We start from the raw sequence: 25,008 nt of genomic DNA on the forward strand, positions 1-25,008 counted from the left end.
TAGTAGATTGGATTGGAACTTTGAGTACTTTTATTATGTGTGTCAGTTGTTTATGAAATGTGTGTCAAGATGGATAATAACCTGTCTACTACAAACATTAAAATGGCAGTTAAAATGTTTGGGTATATTGTAAATACTGTTGAATATAAATCAAGGGATGCAATGCTCAGACTGTGTAATGCACTTGTGAGACCACATCTGGAGTACTGTGTTACAGTCACAATGCTACAGAACAAACATAACATAATACCTGAAGATATACAGATGTATAACGTTGACACGGAGCGAGGTAAACCTCTTTAGTCAAGAGCTTAAGAGGCTACATGGGGATCTGTAGTAATTCAGGACTTCAAAGTTAAAATTCATTGATAACTATTAAATCTGTGTCAAAGGTAACACCTAGTGTACATTTCAAGTGCATTCAGGAAAAGTTAAATTCAAGTTTTTAATGTATGATTTTTCAGCACTGTATTAATGTTCTCAGAGTTATCATCTACTAACAATTGTCAACTGGGCTTACTGTATTTCCTGATGTCCTTGCTAATTTAGGCATCCTGTCATATTCTTAAAAAATATCTTTTGTAGTTCAATTTTTTAGACACAACTAACATCTTATTGCAGTAGCTATTTCAGACATTGTACAATGTTGCATACAAATCTGTGTAAGCTTTCTTTCATTTTTTCCCCTACAAGAGTTTTTTTTTTTGGGGTGCCTTTTCTTGTCCTCTAAGAGAGTCAGGGCTGGTGGGCTGTCAAAAGAACAGGGCCTGTTTAAAGTGTGTTGCAGCACTCCTTGTGTGATTTTGGGCTATACAAAAATAAATTGTATTGTATTGTAATTGTACAATTTCACTATGTATAGTCACCAATAACATCAATTCTTTTTAAAATGACCAGTAAGATGTCCTGTGGATACAAAGTTAACCATATTATCAATGTACATAGTTTTTAGCATGATCTGTACAATCATAATATAATTTGCACTTACATTAACTCTGATTATGCTATTTTAACTGTTGTTGTAAATTCTTAATTTTTGTATATTTCAGACTTTGAAGATTAGTATACTTACAGCTTTTTTAATGTCCATTTTTACTCAAATTTATGATTTTCTAGTTTACCACAGTGAATGATTTTTCACTTTGTTTAGCCTGTTTCATAAGTCAGTAGTAATTGGTAAGTGATTTATATTCTTCAATTTACATTTTACATTTGAGGTGATAGTAATGTCAGTAAATATTCAAATACTACCATTATTATTAATGATTCTTCATTTAACACTTACTGACAATGTAGTGAGCTGATTATTTAATTATAAAGAATGGTTTTAATTAATTGGAGAGAGAGATAATTAGATTTTTAATCTATATATATAAAAGCCAAATACCACTGACTCAATCATCATGAAATCTCCTGAACCATGAGGAGTTGGGACTTGAAATTTGTAATGTAGGGTAACCCTTGGCCCATAGGTGCTCGCTAAGAAACGGTTTTAAAAATTTCGTGGTCCAAGCGCATTCTGTCTGTGTGTCTGTCCACTTTTTACGAGAGAATTACTTAATGGATTTATATCTAGTTGTTTTCTATTATTTTCTTGAACTTTCTGATTGATTTTGCGACTTTTCTCATCGTGCTATGTACCATATTTCGCTTGCGGTACCAATGTATGTATGCAAATCCAACAGAGTGGCTGTGGGTCGATATCAAGGGGACGGGGCCTTCCTCATTCACTCGCCAGCCTCTGTTCGAGTTAGTCTATATCTTGCCACGTGTTGGAGTGCACCTTGCCTTCACTTAGCTAGCGATACCTGTTTGTTCAACAGACATTATCATCTACAGATTGTTAAGGAGTAACATTTGACGTTTTTGAGAGAGAGATTAGAGCTCCATGTGTTTTAGAGGGTAGCTACTGATTGCCAGAGATATTATGACCATGTGTTTTTTGATATTGATTTTTAAAGTTTGTCCTGTTTCAATACTATATGGGCAAAGCCACGGGGTACAGCTTATAATATATAAATATTTAATGTAGCAGAACGTGACTATCTACTTTAAAGGCATGATATTTTTCTCAGCTATGTTTTATTTTATTTAGCACTAAGTGAAAACCTACAAAAGGTTTTACAATGCAATGGATACCTTTGAAATGTAAGAGAATGAAGTTATAGAATAAAAATAAAGCAAGAATCTGCAGTCTTGTATGGGTTCCAAGAAGATCCAGTCATCCTAACTATCGCCCATCCAGTGTTTTACATCAAGAATTTGGAAATAAATTTTAAATACACTTGGGGGGGGTGTCTTCGGCATTTGAATGAAATCTAGAATAATATTTTTGAGTGCTTCTCACATGTAAAACTTTGCCTGTGCTGCAAGCTAAATGAACTTCTGAGATGCATGCACTCTCTGTGCAACCCTCTATGAATTTTCATTCAGTTCTTCAGTTCCTATATATGGAGCACAACATACATATGGTTATAAAGCAGCTGGTGTAAATATTAAAATAAAGGCAAAATGTCTGCTCCTTCTTGATTGCATTTTAAAACACTCTTATTGTATTGGAGCCTTTTAATCTGCTGTATCTAATATAAGTTTAACTGTGCTTAATCTGAGCATCTGCAATGTAGGAATGAGTGTCTTGCTTGATTTCTTTCCTTAGCTCTGGAATAAAAAGAAGATCACATGAAGTCATTTAGTTGTGGTATTTTTGCTGGCACAGATGTTTGTTTTCCAAACCATGAGTGTCCATGGGGCTATCGTATTCTGGCTCCAGGCCATAGACCTGTCTTTGAGTTAAAGTGATCCATGACACAAGACAGCTTTCATCTTTTATATTTGTGGTTAAATAATAATACTGTATATAGACATAGCTTTTTAATAACCTCAGTACAGTGCACATTTTTATGACTTGCTTATATTACAAATTAGTAAAGACATTAAATGTGCTGCAAACGCCTAGAAGAATCTTTGTTTTTGTGCACTGAATTTTAAAGAAACAGAGTTTTGATTGATGTGCCTTATTTTATATAATTTCATCTTGCATACTTAACATCTGTCTATCTGCATTTCCCACATACATGTAGCCTGTTTCCTCACCCAGTCTTCCTTTTTTCTGGAGTAATTTTTGCAATTTCTGTCATAGTTTTTCTCAATTCCACCCTTTGCCTTTGCTATGTATTGGTATTCTTGCTGGCTTTTATGTTTCTCCTTAGTGACTAAGTCAGCTATCAGGAAAAGTATAGTCCTTTGAGTATTAGTCAGGTTTTTCTTACTATATTTAGAACAGAGAAATGAGATAACTTAACAGTCCCTTCAGATTTATCATTCTGAAATGAAGCACAGAATTGAAGGGAAAAGAGCAAAACTGCAGAAAAACTATTTAATTATTCATTACATTTATATAGTGTTTTTATAACTTCTAAGAGCACTTTAAATAGACAGAGGAGAACCTCCTCAACCACCATCAATGTATAGTATCCACCTGGATGATGCAGCAGCAACCATTACAGCATCAGTTTGCTCACTGCACATTAGCTGTAAGCTGATGAAAAAGTGACAGAGAAACCTAATTAGAGACAGGGGATGATTAGGGGGTCAGAGTGAACGGGGTTGTAGTGGGAAATTTAGCTAGCACATTAGACTAAACCCTACTGTTTTTCAAAAGGTGCCCATGAATCTTTAATGACCACAGGGAGTCAGGACCTTGGTATTTTTTATGGCGGTATTTTTATGGTGCCATTTTTCAACACCTTATCAATGCACTAGGGCACTGGAATTCACATAAAGACAACAACAACAACAACATTTATTTATATAGCACATTTTCATACAAATAATGGAGCTCAAAGTGCTTTACATGATGAAGAAAAGATAAATAAAAGACAAAGTAAGAATTAAAATAAGACAACACTAATTAACATAGAATAAGAGTAAGGTCCGATGGCCAGGGAGGACAGAAAAAACAAACAAACAAAAAAAACTCCAGGTGGCTGAAGAGAAAAAATAAAATCTGCAGGGGTTCCAGACCATGAGACGCCCAGCCCCCTCTGGGCAGACCACAGAGTAAGTGCCCACTGATGGCCTTTCCAGCAGCAACCAAAGTTTTTCTTAGATGATCTCCTATTCAAGTATTGGCTGGCCCAAACATGCTTCGCTTCAGGTGGACTACCTGTTCTCAAGTGCAGGTGGTACTTCTGACATATTGAATGAATTGATATAAAAAACAGGTCCAGTCTCGTTATGTTGATTTCTCTTCAATATTCTGAAATTACAAGTCATACACTTTTTTGTTTGGGCTCATATAAAGACTTGAGTGTATTTTGTGTGATGTCGGTGTATATCTCAGTTCTGTGTTAGATGTAGGACACAGCAACACTGAACATTTCACTTGGGATAGCAGTCGTTTTATTGATCTGTCTATGAAACTGACCACAGTTGAAATAACAGATCTGTCTGCATAAGAGCCAGGTCACTTTATTATTCAACTCTGGAGATAGTACAGGATTACTGGTTTATGTAATTGCTGCACTGCAGATATAATATCATTTAAATCATGATATTACATCTTTTTTCCTTATTGTAAGTATTATTGATGTATCCAGAAATTTGTATTTATGATTATTTAGCTTACTTTTCAGAAATCTTGTCAAATAAACAGATTTTTTTTTTGCTAAATACAAGCAAAACAACTAACGTTTAAAGTTTTTGTTTTTAATCAGTAATAATCAATAATATTTTAGAATAAGCTCTTAAAGCACTGAGGAAGCAGATTCTCTTCACATTTGTTTTTCTTCTCCATTTATCTTTATCCGCTTATTAAACTCATCAATTTATTTATTTTTATTAGCTTTAAATTTTACTCCATTGGTCATGCTCTCTTTCTCAGGGGTGGGGGTTGATTTGTTATCAATCCTATTTTTTGTAAAAATTGATCTATTTGTATGGAATGATTACAATAAAATTAAAAAAAAAAAAAGTTTTTGTTTTTTTTGTCTAGTTTTTGCATATGCATTTTTTTACAGTGTGGACTTATTTTATTGTGCTCTTCATTTCCAACCTAGCAATGTGTCCATAGTCTCACCAGACCTGACCTAAGCCAGGAAGGCAACAAGATATTTTCAGGTGAGGTTCATTGCAGCTGAAAGGGCACTTGTCTGGAATTTAGTTTTTTTCTAACTGCCTGTATAGTATTAACAAGCTTGATCCTTTGCCTGACATGCTAGTTGTCACAGGTTGTCTGCCTTTTTTGCACATCACAAATATTTTTCAAACATAGCTGAGACTTCTCCTTTTTTAATAAACAATTTAATGAAAGGCTATGTTATTTTAGTGTCTTAATGAAATGTAAGAACAATCTGTATCTTGCATTGTCATAACATTGGTAATGATGTGTAAAGAAGAGAGTGTCAGGTATTTTTAATGATTAATTTTATTCATAAGTATGCCTTCTTACAGTTTAGCTCATCTGGTAAGCTAAAATTAAAAAGAAGCCCAAAGCATTTAAACTGAAATGTAAGAAAGTGTGAGAGGACAGAGCCATTTGGAACAAGCTTAGTATAGAAACAAGGGTGTGCATGATGGAGAGATGTGTTTGAAAGATGGATTCAGCCTCAGTTGGTCTTCTGATTCTGTGGTTGACCAAGTCCCTTCTAGTCTTACAAACACATTAGCAAATGCACATAATCTTTTATAGCCAGGTGTTAGTCTTCTTAATCCAAAACGGACAGAATGTTACTGGACAAGTAGGCACTCCTCTCTTTTCACTTTACTACAATACCTGGTTTATAATGTGCTATTTTATCTCAATATGAGCAGTGTTAATATTTGAATATCATTTTTATGTACCTTAGAAAATGTAAGGTTAATCTCTTTTATTTATCGTAGTTGGATGAAAACAAAGCAAACAAAATGCAGACAGAGAAGGAATATTTACTTTTCAAATCAGTTTATTCTTATCTACCTTATGTATGACTTCTGACTATTTCAGGGAATTGCCTCCTGATTTTTGAGGTATAATTTTATGTTGAGACAATAGAATTGTAAAGATGTTGTATGCGAGCATAGTTCTGCAGTTTTTTTTAATATCAGATGGAGTAAGTGTGTAGCAAAAATATAGATTTATTGAATAATATTGTTTCTAATATGTTGATGTTGAAATGGTACCAGTAATCTTTTTCTGTAGTGTCAATAAAATCCGTAATCAGATGTACTTTCCTGCTCACTTATTCTTTTGACAGAAAATTCAACCCATGTATTGTATACAATAACATTGTCAATTTTCCAAAAAATGAGGTTTGAATATCCAAATTAAAAATAAGTAAATATTAAAATTTACTCAAAATGAGGTGAATGATTCTTGGCATTAAATGTATGTTTGTATGTATATTTTTATGCCTTATTATCTTGGTAACTGTATCAGCGGTGGCAACATCAAGAACAAAAGCAAACCCGTCATCGCAGTACTTTGGCACCCATTGTGTAAATCTAAGAACAATCAAAATCCCACACTGGTACACCATATTGTCTTTGCTCTAGAACCAATGGCTGGGTGAGTAAGTCCTTGTTTATTATAGCAAGCTATAAAATCAGCCATGAAAAGGATATTAGAACATCAGAACACTCTAGATGAAAACAGGCCATTCAGCCCAACAAAGCTCGCCAGTCCTATCCACTTATTTCTCTCTATTATAAAAAAAAATCCTGCAAAGGAAAAGCAGGGAGACGAGACGTGATCTTCTCAGAAGTTCTCAGAAGATACTTAAAAGACCTGCGAGACGCAAGCAGTATCAAATGAGCACTCAGTTGTGTAAAGGCACGTAGCAAACACAGATCCTGTGCTCTCAGCACATATAAAGTGTATAAGGACAATACATTCTACGTGAAACGTCAATGACTAAGCAAAGAAAAAAGAGCAGCATGGAGAAAAGAGACCCAAAAGCGTTGGAGAGAAAAAGCAGATACGAGATTATGAAAGCAGTGGAATTTGAAAGGCTCAAACAAACGGTGGCGCGATACACATGTAGAGAAAGGTAAAGAATATGAAAGCAGTAAAATTCTAAAGTATTGTAGCGTTACAGCCAGTTTGAAGCCTTTTTTGTTTTAAGTGAATGTTAGGTCCGATTGAGGGAGGGCGGAATACAGCACGGAAGACTGATAGCAGCGGGACCCTCGCCCCCCCTTCACAATGTGAGTGACAGAGATGCGAAGTGGCAAAAGGACAGCTGCTGTACCGGCTTTGAAATGATCGGGCAGCGAGACAAGCAGAACAGGCAGCTCGCCAGCAGCAGAAAGACAGCAGATGATCCGGCGGCATCTCCTTAGTGTGTGTTCAGCTGTACCCCCTTCACAGCACGAGCAGCGTTATACGAGAAAGAGATGTAACCACGCCCAGGGCCAGAAATAAAGTATTGTTTTTACAAAGGTTTTTAGTACTAGGGTGTTGTACTGTGTTAGCCATTATGAATGTAGAGAAAGTTGCAATGACACCTTTTATTGACTAACTAAAAAGATTCCAGTATGCAAGCTTTCAAGGCAACTCAGGCCAATTCTTCAGGCAAGATGTAATCTTGTAATCATTACATCTTGCCTGAAGAAGGGGCCTGAGTTGCCTCAAAAGCTTGCATATTGTAATCTTTTTAGGTGGCCAATAAAAGGTGTCATTTTGCTTGACTTTTCTCTACAAAAGTTTTAAAATAAAAGTGAAAATAATGCATATGTAACAGTTCCCATGAAACTAACCATCTCAGTGTTCTCCCCAGAATTTGTTTCCAGCCAGGTGGCATGAATAGTAGCCGGGTGGGGTGGAATGAGGAAATCTGGTGGTGGGGAAAATTAAATGTGCACTATTTTTATTAGTTAGCGACGGCGGCGAAGTACTGCATTAAAATTTTTACTAAGAAGAAAATTAAACCTTTTTAAACTGAGGAAAAATATGCCAATAATTATTTGTTAAGGATCTCTTTGTATACCACATTGTGAGTTCGGCCCTCCGGTTGGTTAGATAGATAGATACTTTACAAAGACACAATATTAAATTAAATAGTAATAAAAGTGAAAAAAATAAAATTAATGTTAGCATTTACTCCCCCGGGTGGAATTGAAGAGTCGCATAGTGTGGGGGAGGAACGATCTCCTCAGTCTGTCAGTGGAGCAAGACAGTGACAAAAGTCTGTCACTGAAGCTACTCCTCTGCCTGGAGATGACACTATTTAGTGGATGCAGTGGATTATTCATGATTGACAGGAGTTTGCTTAGTGCCCCGCTCTGCCACAGATGTTAAACTGTCCAGCTTTACTCCTACAATAGAGCCTGCCTTCTTAACAAGGTTGTCCAGGCGTGAGGCTACTTTCATCTTTATGCTGCCACCCCAGCACACCACCGCGTAGAAGAGGGCACTCGCCACAACCGTCTGGTAGAACATCTGCAGCATCTTACTGCAGATGTTGAAGGATGCCAACCTTCTCAGAAAGTATAGTCTGCTCTGACCTTTCTTACATAGAGCATCAGTATTGGCAGTCCAGTCCAATTTGTCATCCAGCTGCACTCCCAGATATTTATAGGTTTGCACCCTCTGCACACCGTCACCTCTGATGATCACAGGGTCCATGAGGGGCCTAGGCCTCCTAATATCCACCACCAGCTCCTTGGTCTTGCTGGTGTTAAGATGTAAGTGGTTTGAGTCGCACCATTTAACAAAGTCTTTGATTACTTTCTGTACTCCTCCTGCCCACTCCTGATGCAGCCCACAATAGCAGTGTCATCAGCTTAACTTTTGCACGTGGCAGGACTCGAGTCATATTGGAAGTCTGATGTATATAGATTGAACAGGACCGAGAAAGTACAGTCCCCTCGGCGCCCTGTATTGCTGAACACAATGTCAGACCTGCAGTTCCCAAGACGCACATATTGAGGTCTGTCTGTAAGATAGTCCACAATCCATGCCACCAGGTGTGAGTCTACTCCCATCTCAGTCAGCTTGTCTCTAAGGAGCAGAGGTTGGATGGTGTTGAAGGCGCTAGAGAAGTCCAAAACATAATTCTTACAGCACCACTGCCTCTGTCCAGGTGGGAGAGGGATGGTGTAGCATATAGATGATGGCATCCTCCGCTCCCACCTTCTCCTGGTATGCGAACTGCAGAGGGTCGAGGGCGGGCGGACCTGTGGCCTCAGGTGGTGAAGCAGCAGCCGCTCCATGGTCTTCATCAGATGTGACGCCAGAGCAACAGGCCGGAAGTCATTCAGCTCACTAGGACGTGATACCTTTGGGACAGGGTGATACAAGATGTTTTCCAAAGCCTTGGGACTCTCCCCTGTTCCAGGCTCAGGTTGAAGATGCGCTGTAGAGGACTCCCCAGTTCCAACGCACAGGCCTTCAGCAGTCGTGGCGATACACCATCTGGACCCGCTGCTTTGCTGGCACAAAGTCTTTTCAGCTCTCTGCTCACCTGGGCTGCTGTAATTGTGGGTGGGGATGTCTCACCTATGCTGGTATCAGCAGAAGGATGGTTGGAGGATGCAGTACTCGAGGTGAGAGTGGGTTACTGTGATCAAACCTATTAAAGAAGTTGTTCATTTGGTTTGCTCTCTCCACGCCTGTCTCGATGGCGCACCCGCTCGAGCTGCAGCCAGTGATAATCTTCATCCCATCCCACACTTCCTTCATGCTGTTGTTCTGCAACTTCTGCTCCAGCTTTCTCCTGTACTGCTCTTTCGCCCTGAGCTGGACTCGAGTTCCTTCTGCACGTGCTTGAGCTCATGCTGATCACCACCTTTAAAAGCCCTTTTCTTCTGGTTCAAAAGGCCCTTGATGTCACTTGTAACCCATGGCTTGTTGTTAGCATAGCAGCATACTGTTCTTACTGGAACTACAATGTCCATACAGAAGTTGATGTAATCAGTTGTGCATTCAACAGCCTCTTCAATGTTCTCACTATGTGACCCAAGCAATATATCCCAGTCTGTAGTTCCAAAGCAGTCTCTCAGAGCCTGCTCTGCCTCAGGGACCACTTCCTGAATGAGCATGTAGTTGTAGGTAGCTTCCTCACTCTTGGTTTGTATTGAGGCTGAAGCAGAACCAGGTTATGATCTGCTTTCCCAAGCGCAGGCAGGGGTGGCGCTATGCGCCTTTAACGCTTGCATACAGTAGGTCGATAGTCCTGTTTCCCCAAGTGTTACAATCCACATACTGGGAGAAGGCAGGTAATGTTTTGTCCAGCGTTACATGGTTAAAGTCTCCAGCGATTAGCACAAGTGCCTCAGGGTGCTGCGTTTGTAACTTAGCAACTGCGGAATGGATGATGTCACTCGCCATCTCCGCGCTTGAGGGGATGTAAACAATAACAACAATAACTTGTCCAAACTCTCTGGGCAAGTAATAGGGGCGCAGACTTACGGCCAACAGTTCGATGTCCCTGCAGCAATTGGAGATTTTAACGTTTACATGTCCTGAGTTGCACCACTTTGTATTGACATAGAGAGCGCGAGTCCTCCTCCTTTCTTCTTTCCGTAGGTACTTGCGTCTCTGTCCGCTCTAACTGTGCTAAACCCGGGTAGCTCCACGTTAGCATCTGGGATGGTAGTCGTTAGCCACATTTCACTAAAACACAGCAAGCTGCATTCTCTGTAGGTTCTGACATTTTTCACCAGCACAGCCAGTTCGTCGATCTTATTTGGTAGTGAGTTCACATTTCCCAGGATCACAGAAGGCACAGACGGTTTATAACGCCATTTTCTCTCAAGTTGTCTCGATTTAATCTTATCTTTTATCTGTTTTATCTGGTTGTAATATGACCAAGCTGTGCGCTGAGCTTACTCTTGAGCATGCAACTTACAGTTGGCCATGTGAACAGTAATCTGATTCGGCATCTGTCAAGCGTTGTAAGCATACAACCGGTTTCATCGATAACTTCACATTCAGCTTTTGAGAGTTTAAACATTCATAAACATCAAAGTATCCACTACTGAAATAGTCACCTGTGAATCTAAGATGTTTAAGAGGCATTGGCGGTTGTCGAAAGGTGTAAAATATTTGGCCATTTCAGTACACTTGAAAGCGACAACTGAACAATTCAGCGGCAGCCATCAACTCACATGCAGAACCATAGGTGAAGGGCTTAAACATTTCACTCTTATAGTGCTCCTGTGTAGTATAATTATCTCCTGTACCGTCATCAGTCCACACCTTGAACCTGTCCCAGTCATTCAATACATAAGACACAATGTTCCTCCGGATAGCAAGAGTGAGCCTGATATGGCCGTGCAATATGTAACAAAGAGAATGGAGGGTACGGTTGGAATGATAAAGGAAATGGGTACTTGAACAATGTAAAGTAAGTCTAAAATACCTACACAATAACTGTAATAGTAATAAACGAACAATAAAACAGCAGAGAAGCCGTGGATTAAATAAAAAGGCTGTAGTTATCAGTAGGGAGACGTGAATCCCGTGGCAAAGCAAGGAAGGGAATGTAGAGACCGGAGCAACGGACGGCCTTATATAGGCAGGCAGCCAACAACGTGGGAGGTGTTAGGATGGGGGACCCAACTCCGCCTCACACAGTGACCGAGCTGCAGGCTATGGACGTATATATGTACGTAAGTAGGATTTAGTTAGCATTGGGAACCCGTGTACCAAATTTCTTGAAGGTGGGCCCATAAGTAACAAAGACTGTTGAAAAGTTCAATATGGCGACCGACAGTGGCATCATACCAATGAAATAAGTACGTACATTGGTTTCGGTTAGCTCAGGGAAGCCGCCTACTAAATTTCTTGAAGATGGGGCTATAAATAAGAAAGTTCAACATGGCGGACGTTGTCAACCGTTATCTAATCGTTATGACCGTTACGTGTAGAATTTCAAAATGAATCCTGCTTAACTTTTGTAAGTACGCTGTAAGGAATAAGCCTGCCAAATTTCAGCCTTCTACCTACATGGGAAGTTGGAGAATTAGTGATGAGTGAGTGAGTCAGTGAGGGTTTTGCCTTTTATTAGTATAGATTATTATTAATTATCTTCCAATGCTCAATATGACTTTCTTTTTTAAGGCTTGACACTTGTGACAGAATATTTTTATTAAATTTAAGAAGTATTAAATTCAGGATCCTGCAACCCTAACAAAAATTTTAAATAACAATTATTATGACACAAACCAAGAAGCCCAAGTATTGTCGCTGTCGGGAAGAAAAGTGAAAACAATGAAAAGAAGTATGGGAAACCTAATGAAGAAAAATTTAAAAATATTCTTCAAAGCCAACTTGCACATGCAGAAGGTGTCTTCAGTTAAATATTTATTTTTCGTTTCTTCCTAGAGGCTCAGTTATCTGCAGCTTTCCCATAATCAAAATCCCCAGGATCTGGGCCCTCCCAGGAGATCATTCATCATACATTGTTGTAGTGATTGTGCTGTAAAGTCATGAGACAGCCATCTAGTGCCACTGGCCATTTTTAGCTTATTCTGGAGAATGTTCAGAATATTTATAATTTCCGTTAAACCAGCCATCCTAACTGATGAATTTTGGAAGAAATAGAACAGCTGCCTTAAGATGTCGTTCAGTTTTGTTAAATAAGGTACAACAGCTGCTGCTTGGGCACTTGCAAGGGCCAATCGGAGGTGTACACAGTGGCAGTTTACCAAAAGTCCAGATGTTTTATCTTTAAGCAGCTTTGCCACACCTTTCTGTTTCTAAATCATAACAACCGCTCCATCTGAGTATGTGGCAACTCATTTTTTTTGCCAACCAATACGTGGATCTTAAGCTCCCACAAAGGCATCTCTCTGTAAGTTTTTTAACACAGATACAGATCTTTCAGTTTGACTGATTTCATTTTGCTCTAGTACACCCTTTCCTAAAAGGTCAGCAGAAGACTCGGTGTGCGTTTTACTTTTTTCATGGTCCAGTAAGCTTTCTTTTCACATTCTTGTGCATGACACATTTACTCAAGGTAACCCCTCCTTGGGTGGTGTTTGTTTGAATATTTCATGCACAATGAGCACCACATACCATCTTCTTTGACCATTAGCCAATTAAAATCTTTAAACCATTGTTTGTTTATGCCGGATTAGCGATGCTTAGATTTATCAATTGGCACAGTGTGCGCTGAAGAGATTTCTCCTGATGGACCAGCCTCTGCAATGTCTGTCTGAAATTGCCACATCAGGAGTTGACGCCGCACCTTCATTAATTTGTGATGTCTTTTTTCTGAAATAACAATGTTGTTTTCTGAACACCTTTTTTGCTCATGTTGGTAAAACGTACCTGTATGAATAAGATTTTTGAGTGCAGAAGTGGGAACATGTTGGATATTCAGTGCACACTTCCACTACGGTAGGTACGCATTCTCAACATTTCTACTTTAATCTTGACATTTCCACTTTAATTTTGACGCTTTTGTCGAGAATAAAGTAGACATTTTCTCTTTATTCTCGACATTTCTACTTTATTCTCGCCATTTGTCATTAAAGTACAACATCGTAAACTAAACTTCATCTTAAAATGAATATTTAATTTACTAGATTTTCTCAAACCGCTTCATAAGTTGTGTTGCACATTAAATGCTTTGTGTTAAGTGTTCCCCGACCCATATTAATCGCTACGTGCTTCTTAAACTGACTTTCTTTTGCACTAAGAGGAGGCGCAGGCAGGGATCACCACACAGAATACATTAATTTCATGATATTCCTGCTCCCTGAACATTTACAATGCTAAGATAAATACTTGATATCATTTTCATGATGATATGCATTAAAACATGTACTAATCATTTGGGGGCACGGTGGCGTGGAGGTTGCACTGCTGCCTTGAGTTCCCAAACTTGAGTTTGCATGTTTTTCTGGTGGGTTTTTCGGCGTATTTCAGTTTCCTTTGAAAGTCATGTAGGATGTGGGGTTTTGTGATGCTAAATTGACCCTACTAGTGTGTATGTATTCCTCGTATTCACACTGCGATGAGCTGGCGTCCCGTTCAGGATTTGTTTCTGCCTCCCACATGATGCTTGCTGGGATGGGTGCAACCCTGAATGGATGGCATAATTAAAAATGTATAACAAAGATTTTTTAAAGTTCTGAGCACTCCGTGGGCTAAGTTTATAACTAGTTTTAATTTCACAAAGACGTTTATCGTGTGGTGAAAGAACAAGGAAGGATAGGAACTGGGATTTTGGTACGTTAGAGACAGCATGCATGCAATAAAGAAAGCCTGCTCAGAGGAACATCCATTGAATTCTGTGTTCTTGTCTCCGACCACCAGATCACGAACCCAACATTTACACAATATTTAAGTTAAACCTGTGCGATGCCCTTTCATACATCCAGTTTTTTGGAGCCTCGTCACACCTGCCATAAAGGTCTCAACACTGAACGTACACCTGGGGACCCCTTACTGTGAGGGAGCAGCACTACCGCCATACCACCATGCATGTTTAAAACATGCTTTAATGCATTTCATTGTGAAAATGGTATCAAGTATTTATCTTAGCATTGTAAATGTTCAGGGAGCAGGAATATCATGAAGTGAATGTATTCTGTGCTGCAATCGCTGCCTGCGCCTCCTCAGTGCAATAGGAAGTCAGTTTAAGAAGCGCGTAGTGATTAACAACTCGGTCAGGGAGCACTTAACACAAAGCATTTAATGTGCTACATAACTTATGTCGGGGTTTGAGAAAATCTAGTAAAACATTGATTTTAAGATGAAGTTTAGTTTATGACATTCTACTGTAATGACAAAATAAACCATGAGAATAAAGTGGAAATGTCGACTTAAATCTCGACATAAACGGTGAGAATAAATTCAATATGTCGACTTTATTCTCGACATATAGTTTTTTTTCTTCACTTTGTCCATATTTTTTTTTTCTTCACCGTGTCCCTAATACGTTTCCGTACCTGACAGGCTGGATCCACTAGGCTTTTTTTTGATTTTATCAGTCCTCCTCTTGCCCGTCCACCTTCACATCCTCTTTGCTTGTGAACTGCCGCTCCGCTCCCACTATTAGCATGTACAGTACAGCCCCCTCTCTCCCGCCCACCTCTTTATACTCCTTGCTACTGTATTAAGCTGCTCTGCCCCCGCTATTACCATGTACACCCCCTCTCGAAAGCCCACCTCCCCATACTCTTTGCTTGTGAACTCCGTTCCACCTCATCCCCACTATTAGCTTTAGCTTTTAGTGATCAACAACATCCTGTCCCGCACCTCTCCCCTCACAACTTGCGATCCTGCCTCTAAAATATTTGCCCACCCGCCCGCTCGTCCCTTGCCATCTCTGCAGATCATTAGATCTACCTGTGCCTGTAGATCTGCTGCTGTCATCTCACAATGTCATGCAAGATGACAGCCGGGCGCTCAACTAAATTAGCCGGGCCGCCCGGCTAAAAGACGCTAGGGAGAACACTAAATCTCTTTAAATTGTATATCTGGTAAACCAAACCCGGGGGTGGGCGAGCAAAGCGAGCCCCCTAGTCTTCCAAAAAAACTTCAAGTCGAGTTTTGAAAGTCCCTAAAGTCTCACTGTCTACCACATTACTTGGTAGCTTAATCCAAGTTCTTTGTGTAAAGAAAAACTTCCTAATGTTTGTGTAAAATTTACCCTTAACAAGTTTCCAACTGTGTCCCTGTGTTCTTGATGAACTCATTTTAACATAACAGTCACGATCCACTTTACTAATTCCCTTCATAATTTTAAACACTTCAATCATGTCACCTTTTAATCTTCTTTTGTTTAAACTGTATAGTCTCAGCTCTTTTAATCTTTCCTCATAACTCAACCCCTGTATCCCTGGAATCAGCCTAGTTGCTCTTCTCTGGACCTTTTCTAGTGCTGCTATGTCCTTTTTGTAGCCTGGAGACCAAAACAGCATACAGTGCTCAAGATGAGGCCTCACCAGTGCATTATAAAGGTTGAGCATAACGTCCTTGGACTTGTACTCCACACACAGTGCTATATAACCTAACATTCTGTTAGCCTTCTTAATGGCTTCTGAACACTGTAAGTCGATAGCTTAGAGTCCACTATGACTCCTAAATCCTTCTCATAAGGTGTACTCTCGATTTTCCGACCACCCAATGTGTATTCAGACCTAACATTTTTACTTCCTATGTGTAATATTTTACATTTACTGACATTAAATTACATCTGCTACAAATCTGCCCAAATCTGTTACCCAAGTCCTTCTGTAATGATATAACGGATTCCAAATTATCTACCAATCCACCTATTTTGGCATAATCTGCAAATTTAACCAGCTTGTTACTTATATTACTATCTAAATCATTTATATACAGTATATTAAAAATAGCAGCAGCCCTAGCACTGACCCCTGTGGAACACCACTCTTAACATCGGCCAATTCTGAAGAGGTTCCTTGCACCATCACTCTCTGCTTCCTGTGTCTGAGCCAATTCTGCACCCATCTACAAACATTACCCTGAACTCCCACTTCTTTTAATTTGATGCCCAACCTGTCATGTGGCACCTTCTTAAATGCTTTGTGAACATCCAGATAAAAAATATCATATGTTCCACTTTGATTGTATCCTTTTGTTGCTTCGTTATAGAATTCCAGCATGTTAGTAAAACACGACCTCCCTCTTCTGCACCCATGCTGACTGTTCCTAATAACTTCTGTCTTTACCAGGTGTTGCTCAATCTTATCCTTAATAATTCCTTCCATTAATTTCCTGTGATGCATGTTAAGCTTACTGGCCTATAGTTGTTTGGATCTGCCCTGTCACCCTTTTTATATAATGGGATGAAATTTGCCATTTTCTAGTCCTTCAGAGTCTCTCCAGTGTGCAGTGACTTCCTAAAAATAATGTGTCAAGGGTTTATATATGTACTCACTAGCTTTCTTGAGAACTCAAGGATAAATATTATCTGGTCATGGTGATTTGTTTGATTTCATCTTATTTAATCTGAGCAGCACTTCTCCCTCTTCAATTTCTGAATCCCTCAATACCTCCTTAGTAGTAGCATTTACCTCTGGGAGGTTAGCCACTTGCTCACTTGTAAACACCTCAGAAAAATGTAAGTTTAGGGCATCCGCTATTTCACTGTCTATATCTTTTAATTCCCCTTTACTATTTCTGATGCACTTGACCTCCTCCTTGACTGTTCTTTTACTACTAAAATACTGAAAGAATCTTTTAGGGTCTTTTTGCCTTATCTGCTATATTCCTCTCCAACTGTCTTTTAGCCTCCCTGATATCCTTCTTAATGGTTGCCTTCATGTTCTCTTACGGCGTACGATCCTTACAAGTCATACATGGTCACACTGTGCTTTGCTACATCATTATGAATAATAATAATAATAATATTCTCACAGGAGTCTGCAAAGCATGAAATGCTTTTGACTTATGCACTGGTGAGTGAATGCTATACCCTTCAAATGAAAGTTACATTTAAAGCACAGCCCTTTACAAAAATGGGATTCTCTGCACATACAAAGTAAACTAATCATAAGGAAAGTAGAACCAGGTGCACTTAGCTTTGCTTTGCCTATTATGTGTATATGAAACTGTGACAAAATCACTCATGATTGTTTAATCATTCTAAATATAGTCATTCCACTTTAATAATGCATTTTAACAACTGACTAGATTTGGTACTAAAGGTTGTTATATGGAGATCTAAATCTAGTGTTTGTCTTGGAATTTTGTAATGCTATGTGGCTTTTTGTTCCTTAAGTTCAGGATATGTGGGGTTCCTCTCCATCTTTCTTCTATATGAACTGAAGCACTTTGAATCTATTTGTGTCTCTCAAATGAATTAAATTAATGTTGCATTATTATAATCTTAAAGTATTTATTCATTATTATAAATTTTATCTAGCAGATATTTTTATTCACAGCAACTTAAAAATTCTGATAAATAGGTTAGGATGTTTACCAAGAAACAGCTAAGTTAACAAATGATAAAGAGCATAGGATATGATTAGATTAAAAAAAAAGTAATGTGTGGACTTGAATCGGTTAGTATATAGTGCAGGACACCTTTTTAATGCTTCAGCTATGAACCATTATTCAAGGAATTGCAAATATAATTAAAATAAATAGAATTTTTTTCTCCTTTACAGATGTATCAAAAATCTAATGGAGGTAGCTTGAATATTTATAGTTACACTTTAAAGCATTACATTATAAGAATAAGAGGAAAATCAGAGTTATGGCAGTTATTTTTTAGTTTGTGTTAATGAGAACTTAGCATAAAACAACAGGAAAGGCTCTTACGTTTAAGTGTTAATAAGAACATGACCAGAGGCAAAATGGAACTTTTAATGTGTAAGAGAAGTGTTTGAATAAACCTATATCTAAGAAACTGGGCAGTGGTATTGAAAAAAGTGTCTTGAATTATATTAAGGGGTGTGGCTCTAAGTTTTGCTAATGAAGATTACAAAAAACTGTATAAATACAGTTGTATGAAAATGTTTAGGAACACCTCTCAGCCTGCATAATAATTTACTCTACTTTCAACAAAAAAGATAACAGTGATATGTCTTTCATTTCCTAGTAACATCTGAGTACTGGAGTGTTTTCCGAACAAAGATTTTTAGTGAAGCAGTATTTAGTTGTATGGAATTAAATCAAATGTGAAAAACTGGCTGTGCAAAAATTTGGGTACCATTGTAATTTTGCTGATTTGAATGAATGCTCAATGCTGATTACTTGATACACCAAATTGGTTGGATTAGCTCGTTAAGCCTTGAACTTCATAGACAGGTGTGTCCAATCATGAACAGGTATTTAAGGTGGTGAATTGCAAGTTGTGCTTCCCTTTTACTCTCCTCTGAAGAGTGACAGCATGGGATCCTGAAAACAAAGTTATCAGTATCATGGTTTAGGGAAAAGCTACAAAAAACTATCTGAGAGGATTAAACTGTCAGTTTCAACTGTAAGGAATGCAATCAGGAAACAGAAGGCCACAGGTACAGTTACTGTTAAGCCCAGGTCTGGCAGGTCAAGAGAAATACAGAAGCGGCATATGCGCAGGATTGTGAGAATGGTTACAGACAACCCACAGATCACCTCCAAAGACCTGCAAGAACATTTTTCTTTAGATGGTGTATCTGTACATCGTTCTACAATTCAGCGCAATTTGCACAAAGAGCATCTGTATGGCAGGGTGATGAGAAAGAAGCCCTTTCTGCGCTCACACCACAAACAGAGTCGCTTGTTGTATGCAAACGCTCATTTAGACAAGCCAGATCCATTTTGGGACAAAGTGCTTTGGACTGATGAGACAAAAATTGAGTTATTTGGTCATAACAAAAACTGCTTTGCATGGTGGAAGAAGAACACCGCTTTCCAAGAAAAAACACCTGCTACCTACTGTCAAATTTGGTGGAAGTTCCATCATGCTGTGGGGTTGTGTGGCTAGTTCAGGGACTGGGGCCCTTGTTAAAGTCGAGGGTCAGATGAATTTAACCCAATATCAACAAATTCTTCAGGATAATGTTCAAGCATCAGTCACAAAGTTGAAGTTACACAGGGGTTGGATATTCCAACAAGACAATGACCCAAAACACAGTTCGAAATCTACAAAGGCATTTATGCAGAGGAAGAAGTACAATGTTCTGGAATTGCCGTCACAGTCCCCTGACTTGAATGAATATCATCGAAAATCTATGGGATGATTTGAAGCAGGCTGTCCATGCTCGGTAGCCATCAAATGTAACTGAACTGGAGAGATTTTGTATGGACGAATGGTCAAAAATACCTCCATCCAGAATCCAGACACTCATCAAAGGCTATTTGCAAAAGGAGGCTCAATTAAGTACTGATGTAATATCTCTGTTAGGGTGCCCACGTTTATTAACCTGTCTAATTTTGTTATGATGCATATTGCATATTTTCTGTTAATCCAATAAACTTAATGTCACTGCTGAAATACTACTGTTTCCATAAGGCATGTCATATATTAAGAAGAAGTTGCTACTTTGAAAGCTCAGCTAATGATAAACAAAAATCCAAAGAATTAAGAGGGGGTTCCCAAACATTTTCATATGACTGTATGACATGAGCATAGTAAAATAGCAATAATAATAATAATAATAGTAATAATTAACAATAATAATTTGTTGACACCCAAGAACTCTGTAGAAAGATATTTAAAAGACCAACCATTACAAGAAATGTACAGTCTTGGTCTGAAACATTTACTCCTATAGTTTCCCTGCCTATTATGTTTGGGCTTTGAGCAGACCCCGGGTTGGTGGTGCTGTGGAAGAAATTTGTAATGGACTGTGTTAGGCTACAGTAATGTTTACAGAAGACTGCACTGCTTTACTTACACTACTTGCATTTTCCTGACTTCTGAATGTCTGAGTATGTCAGATTTTTAAACAAGTGCACTACCTCTTAAAATATATTTTGGCATTCTAATGAGGTTTAATTTGTGACAGTTTCAGAAGTTTTTGAACAAGTGCACTCCCTCAAAGGGAACCAAGTTTTTTTTATATAGTTGTTTTTTTTTATTTTGATCCTCTGTTTTGTGATAATTTCTAAGCCAAACACCCCCCCCCCAAATCAAAAATGTATCAAATATCAGTACTAGGAATGTGAATTAAAAAAAATTGAAATGTTTAACTGGTTTGTAGTTGAGAACTATTTTGGAAAATAAAAAAACAGTTGGCACCTAATCCCCTCCCACCCATACCCTTACCCCTAATCATAAAGGGCTTCATGTAAAAATCAAATTTCAGTATAGCCTTTTTGTCAAATTTCAGGTCAATTCTTTAAATTAAATTTGGCTTTACTTAATCAAATCAAGTGTAATGACAAAGCAGGCTGTGACAGACCCAAGTAAAATGGGTTTTGAAATCTATCCCTGCTGGCAGTTGTACTTTTTAAAGCACTGACACGAGTACTTAAGAGAGTCGGAGATACTGGCATGTTTATTGGTGTCCACATTAAGAAAAGAAATGTCGGAACCTTCTCCGACTCAGAACACAATAAGTTTAGTACAATAAACAATAACTTCCATTTATTACATACAGGTGTCTATGTAAGTGAGCTGTTGCTGCTTTAACTGTTATAAGCATTGATTGTGTTACTACTCTGCTTGTTATACACTGGTGGTGTGCAGAGTGATAGATATGTTGTTGAACATTTTAGTTTTTGAAAAAGAATCATTGAGTTTTTATAATGTTGCATTTTAAAAGAGTTTGTGCTCTTTCACTTTTTTCTCTTTGTTCCTGCGGGAGTGGTGACATGGTTACTTTCCAAATGTAAGCCTGCATGCTTTTTGTCTCGTTTTAGGGCTTTAGTTTTGTTTTATAGAGTAATTCGAATCTGCACTTTCATATTCTAGTGACATGTGGCAGCAATCATTGCTGCTTTAGATGTATTGTAGATGTGCACAGGAGTGTATCTCCATTGAATAGTATGTAGAATCCCTCACCAAAGGAATGGTCAATATTTATAAGAATAGTCCTTCCTGACATAGGTCACTTACTTCTTTGTATTTATTGTATGCAAGGTGTGAACTGTGCATTTAAAAGAAGAGTTGTCATACTGTGTATTGTGTATATAAGTCTTATCCAGCTAAATAATGTTTACCCTGTATGCTATTCAAATTCCTTTTTACTTTATTCCCCTTTTCACACATTAAATTGAAATGACTGACAATAAACAAACAGACAGAATCAACTGGGTGTGACAACCTACTTTTTAACTCCGTTCATGTCTGCCCTAGTACTGATTGATCGCGGGGTAGAAAGCATTCAGTAAAATAGAAAGAGGGAATGAAAATGGGGGCAAAAAGAGAAAGGCATCCTATTAATAAACATGAGGACACATGCTTGCACATCTAAAACCCCAGCTACCAACCTTTAAGCACCAACAACCTGCATAAGCATAAAACTTGGAATCAATTGCAAAGCCTTTATATCATGCTAGCAGACATTCTAGAGGCACAGTGTTTTCCACATGTTCTTCCAGTGCTAAACAGAGTTCCCCAGAAATAAAACAAACATTTAGTCTTTTTATTTTGAATTGCTGTAATTTAACATTTACATGTTTGAGATTTAAACATTTACATGCTTCCAGTTCTTTGAATAAATTGTTTACTAAATTTCTTGGATTTTAATATCCCAATTTCAGAGTGTTGTATTGAGGTTGATAATTTCAACATTTTAACAAACCCAGTGCGAAACCAATGTTGACTGGTAAACTGGGAGTACGATTTATATAAATGGTCATAAATGATGTATGGGGATAGTTTCTAATTTCTTTGTCCTGTACCTTGTCATTAGCAAAGTGACACTGAGAAACTATAAGACTATTGTAGCTTGCCCTTGCTTCCACAGTAGACATGGCATTGATTTGGTGCATCTGAAGGTAAAGGTACAGCCAAGCAGGACAAAAAAAGATAAGGACAACTCTAAGGGTGGTTGTATCCATGTGGAGGGGGTGTGGAAATGACAGAATGCTTCTGCATTGCTGGCCAGGGAAAGGAAAGTCTTATAGCTAAACCTCTAGATTCTGTGGAATGCAAGCCAGTTTGTGTAATTTTGTTTTTGACAGCATTTGTTAGCGTAATGGACATGAGAATGTGTCATGTAAAGACAACATATTCGCAACATATGCATTTTATGATACCCGAGGATAAGATGATTTATGCTAACTAGGTAATTTATGTGCAATGTATGTAGTGTGTATCAAATGTATGTATCAATGTATCAAAAGCCACACAGTAAGAAAATTGTGAAATTTCATATTTTAAAGTATTTATTAATTAATTTTTATAATCCCTTCAGATCCTCAGTATGGATTATTGGTATATAGTATTACTAATACTAGACCTTTTGTTCCCCTTTCAGGCCGTGACTTCATCTGTATTCAGTCAATGGATGGCATATTGATGTTCTTTGAGCAGGAGAGCTATTCCTTCAGCAGGTTCTTGCCTGGTTTCCTCCTACCGGGACCTTTGTCTTATAATCCTCGCACAGATGCCTTCATTACTGTCTCTTCTCTTCGACAAGTTGAAAACTACAAGTTAGTATGAAATTTAATGACAGCAGACCAGCCTTTTGCCACTTGAAATGAATCCTTAATCTTGAATAACAAATCATAAACAGAATATAATCAAAGTACTGCTAGCTTGCTGTTTATATGATATTGTGAAGGATATGCTGTAAACATGAATGTTATGATGGTTTAAAAGCATTAACCAGATGTGTTGAAATGGAAAAGTGTCATTCAGGCAGATAATGTAAGGTTATGAAATTTAAAAGACAAAGTCAGTTCAATATTTACCTACAATTCAGTGTGACTCGGGAGTAAACTGGTTAACCTATATGTGTTCCATTTGGTTAAAAACAGTAAATCAGTGTACTTATAAAGGGCATTTATTTGCAGGAAAACACTATACTTTATAAAATATGCATTTTTTGTTTGTTTTTCTGACTCTTTAGGCCTCCTAGCACAATGAGACTTATGCTTTGTTTGATGTGTTTTTGAATAATTCCCCTGTAGGCATGGAAGCACAGGGCTGCTGTAATTCTTTTTTAACAATAATGTTAAATAAATCAATTTCAAGATTCTCTGGCTATATGACATGCTTTTAGTCGTTCCCACCCAGTTATACTCGCACAAGTATGAATGTTGTATTTTGTGATTCCTTTCTCACCTCCAAAACTTTGTGTAGAGACATTTTGTGTTTTCCATGAGGGACATGGCAGGAAGATAAGTGGCTATTATATCTTGCACTATTTCCTTTATGGTCAGTGAGGCAGATATGTTTCAGAAGTGAATTTCTTGAAATACTTTAGTGGTAAAAGAAAAAAATGACTTGCCTTTCTAACATGTATGCCAAGAATTACATCCGCAGAGTGCAAGATGTTGAAATGAGAAAGCTGCAAAGCAAACAGGTCAAAAATAATAAATACATAAAAAAGCTAGATATAAAGTTTAGCATTAATTTGTGAAGTAATGATGCACTATTGCTCCATCTAAAGTTTGTTAAATGAGTGATAAGTGAAAGATTTTGTATTAGTTAAAATTTCCATTACATTTCTTTATTTTTCTATAAAGCAGAACGTGTTGTTAACGTTGATCTGTATCACATGTGTTTCTGCTGAGCAGTTCTTACTGGACTGGGTTTCTAAGATGCAAGATATCTTTTAAGCAAAGGTTTTGTTCAGACATGAACTTGTCACCCTTTCCTAGTTTTCTTGTGAACCAATCATGACATTTGTTTGTTGTATCAGATACAGCTCAGCGCAGTTTCTGGCCTTGTCTTTTTATGAGATACAAAAGCAGAGGTAATTTGTCCAAATGGAACAATACATATGAGTAGGCAAACTCAGGCACATAATTATTTTCTGTTTAAAACTTTTTTTAAATTAACATCAGGCTGAAGGGACAACTGTTGCCAAGACCATCTTACTATATGTGTGTACAAAGGGGAAACTGTTTGTACTGAATATAAAAGTGCTGTGCCAAGGGTCATAGTCAAAGAACAAACCAAGATAATGTGATCTCCTACTCTTAGAGTGGCTCACTGAACAACCAGGTTTTTTTAACCTTTCATAGGGGTGACCCTTTCACACGGGGTGAAGCCTGTCTGGATTTAGTATTCTGTAATAATCAGGATAGAATTGAGGGTGTAGAGGTGATTGAACCACTAGGGTCAAGTGACCATAATATAATACAACTCTCAGTATTTTGTAAAAGTACAGATGCAAAGACTAAAATTGTTAAGTTGAACTTTGGTAGAGCTAATTTTAAGCAGATGCGACATAGTCTAAATAGGATAGACTGGGATAAGCTTTTAAATGTGGAGACAGTCGAGGAGCAGTGGAACAGGTTTAAAATGTTTTACATGTAATGCAGGACAGATACATACCTAAATTTGGAATTAATAGGAAACTAAAAAAACTCCACGATGGATTAATAAAGATTTAAAAAAGAAGTTGCAAAGGAAAAAACTGCTGTATAAGGCATATAAGACTAATGACTGCAAAGTGAATCGTAGCGCGTATGAGAACATGAGGGCAACCATTAAGAAGGATATCAGA

At 37.9% G+C, this 25,008-nt stretch overlaps 1 protein-coding gene across 4 annotated transcripts in view; it reads left to right on the top strand.

Moving 5' to 3' along the window:
• Positions 1-25,008, top strand: part of bbs9 (Bardet-Biedl syndrome 9) — a 448,663-nt gene that overhangs the window by 121,746 nt on the left and 301,909 nt on the right. For all 4 annotated transcript variants that reach the window (XM_039736257.1, XM_039736258.1, XM_039736260.1 and 1 more), the window contains exon 6: positions 22,810-22,984. In XM_039736257.1, the coding sequence (XP_039592191.1) occupies positions 22,810-22,984 (175 nt within the window). The remainder of the gene's footprint in view (positions 1-22,809; positions 22,985-25,008) is intronic.

The sequence above is a fragment of the Polypterus senegalus genome, chromosome 15, assembly GCF_016835505.1.
Source record: "Polypterus senegalus isolate Bchr_013 chromosome 15, ASM1683550v1, whole genome shotgun sequence".
Lineage (NCBI taxonomy): Eukaryota > Metazoa > Chordata > Cladistia > Polypteriformes > Polypteridae > Polypterus > Polypterus senegalus.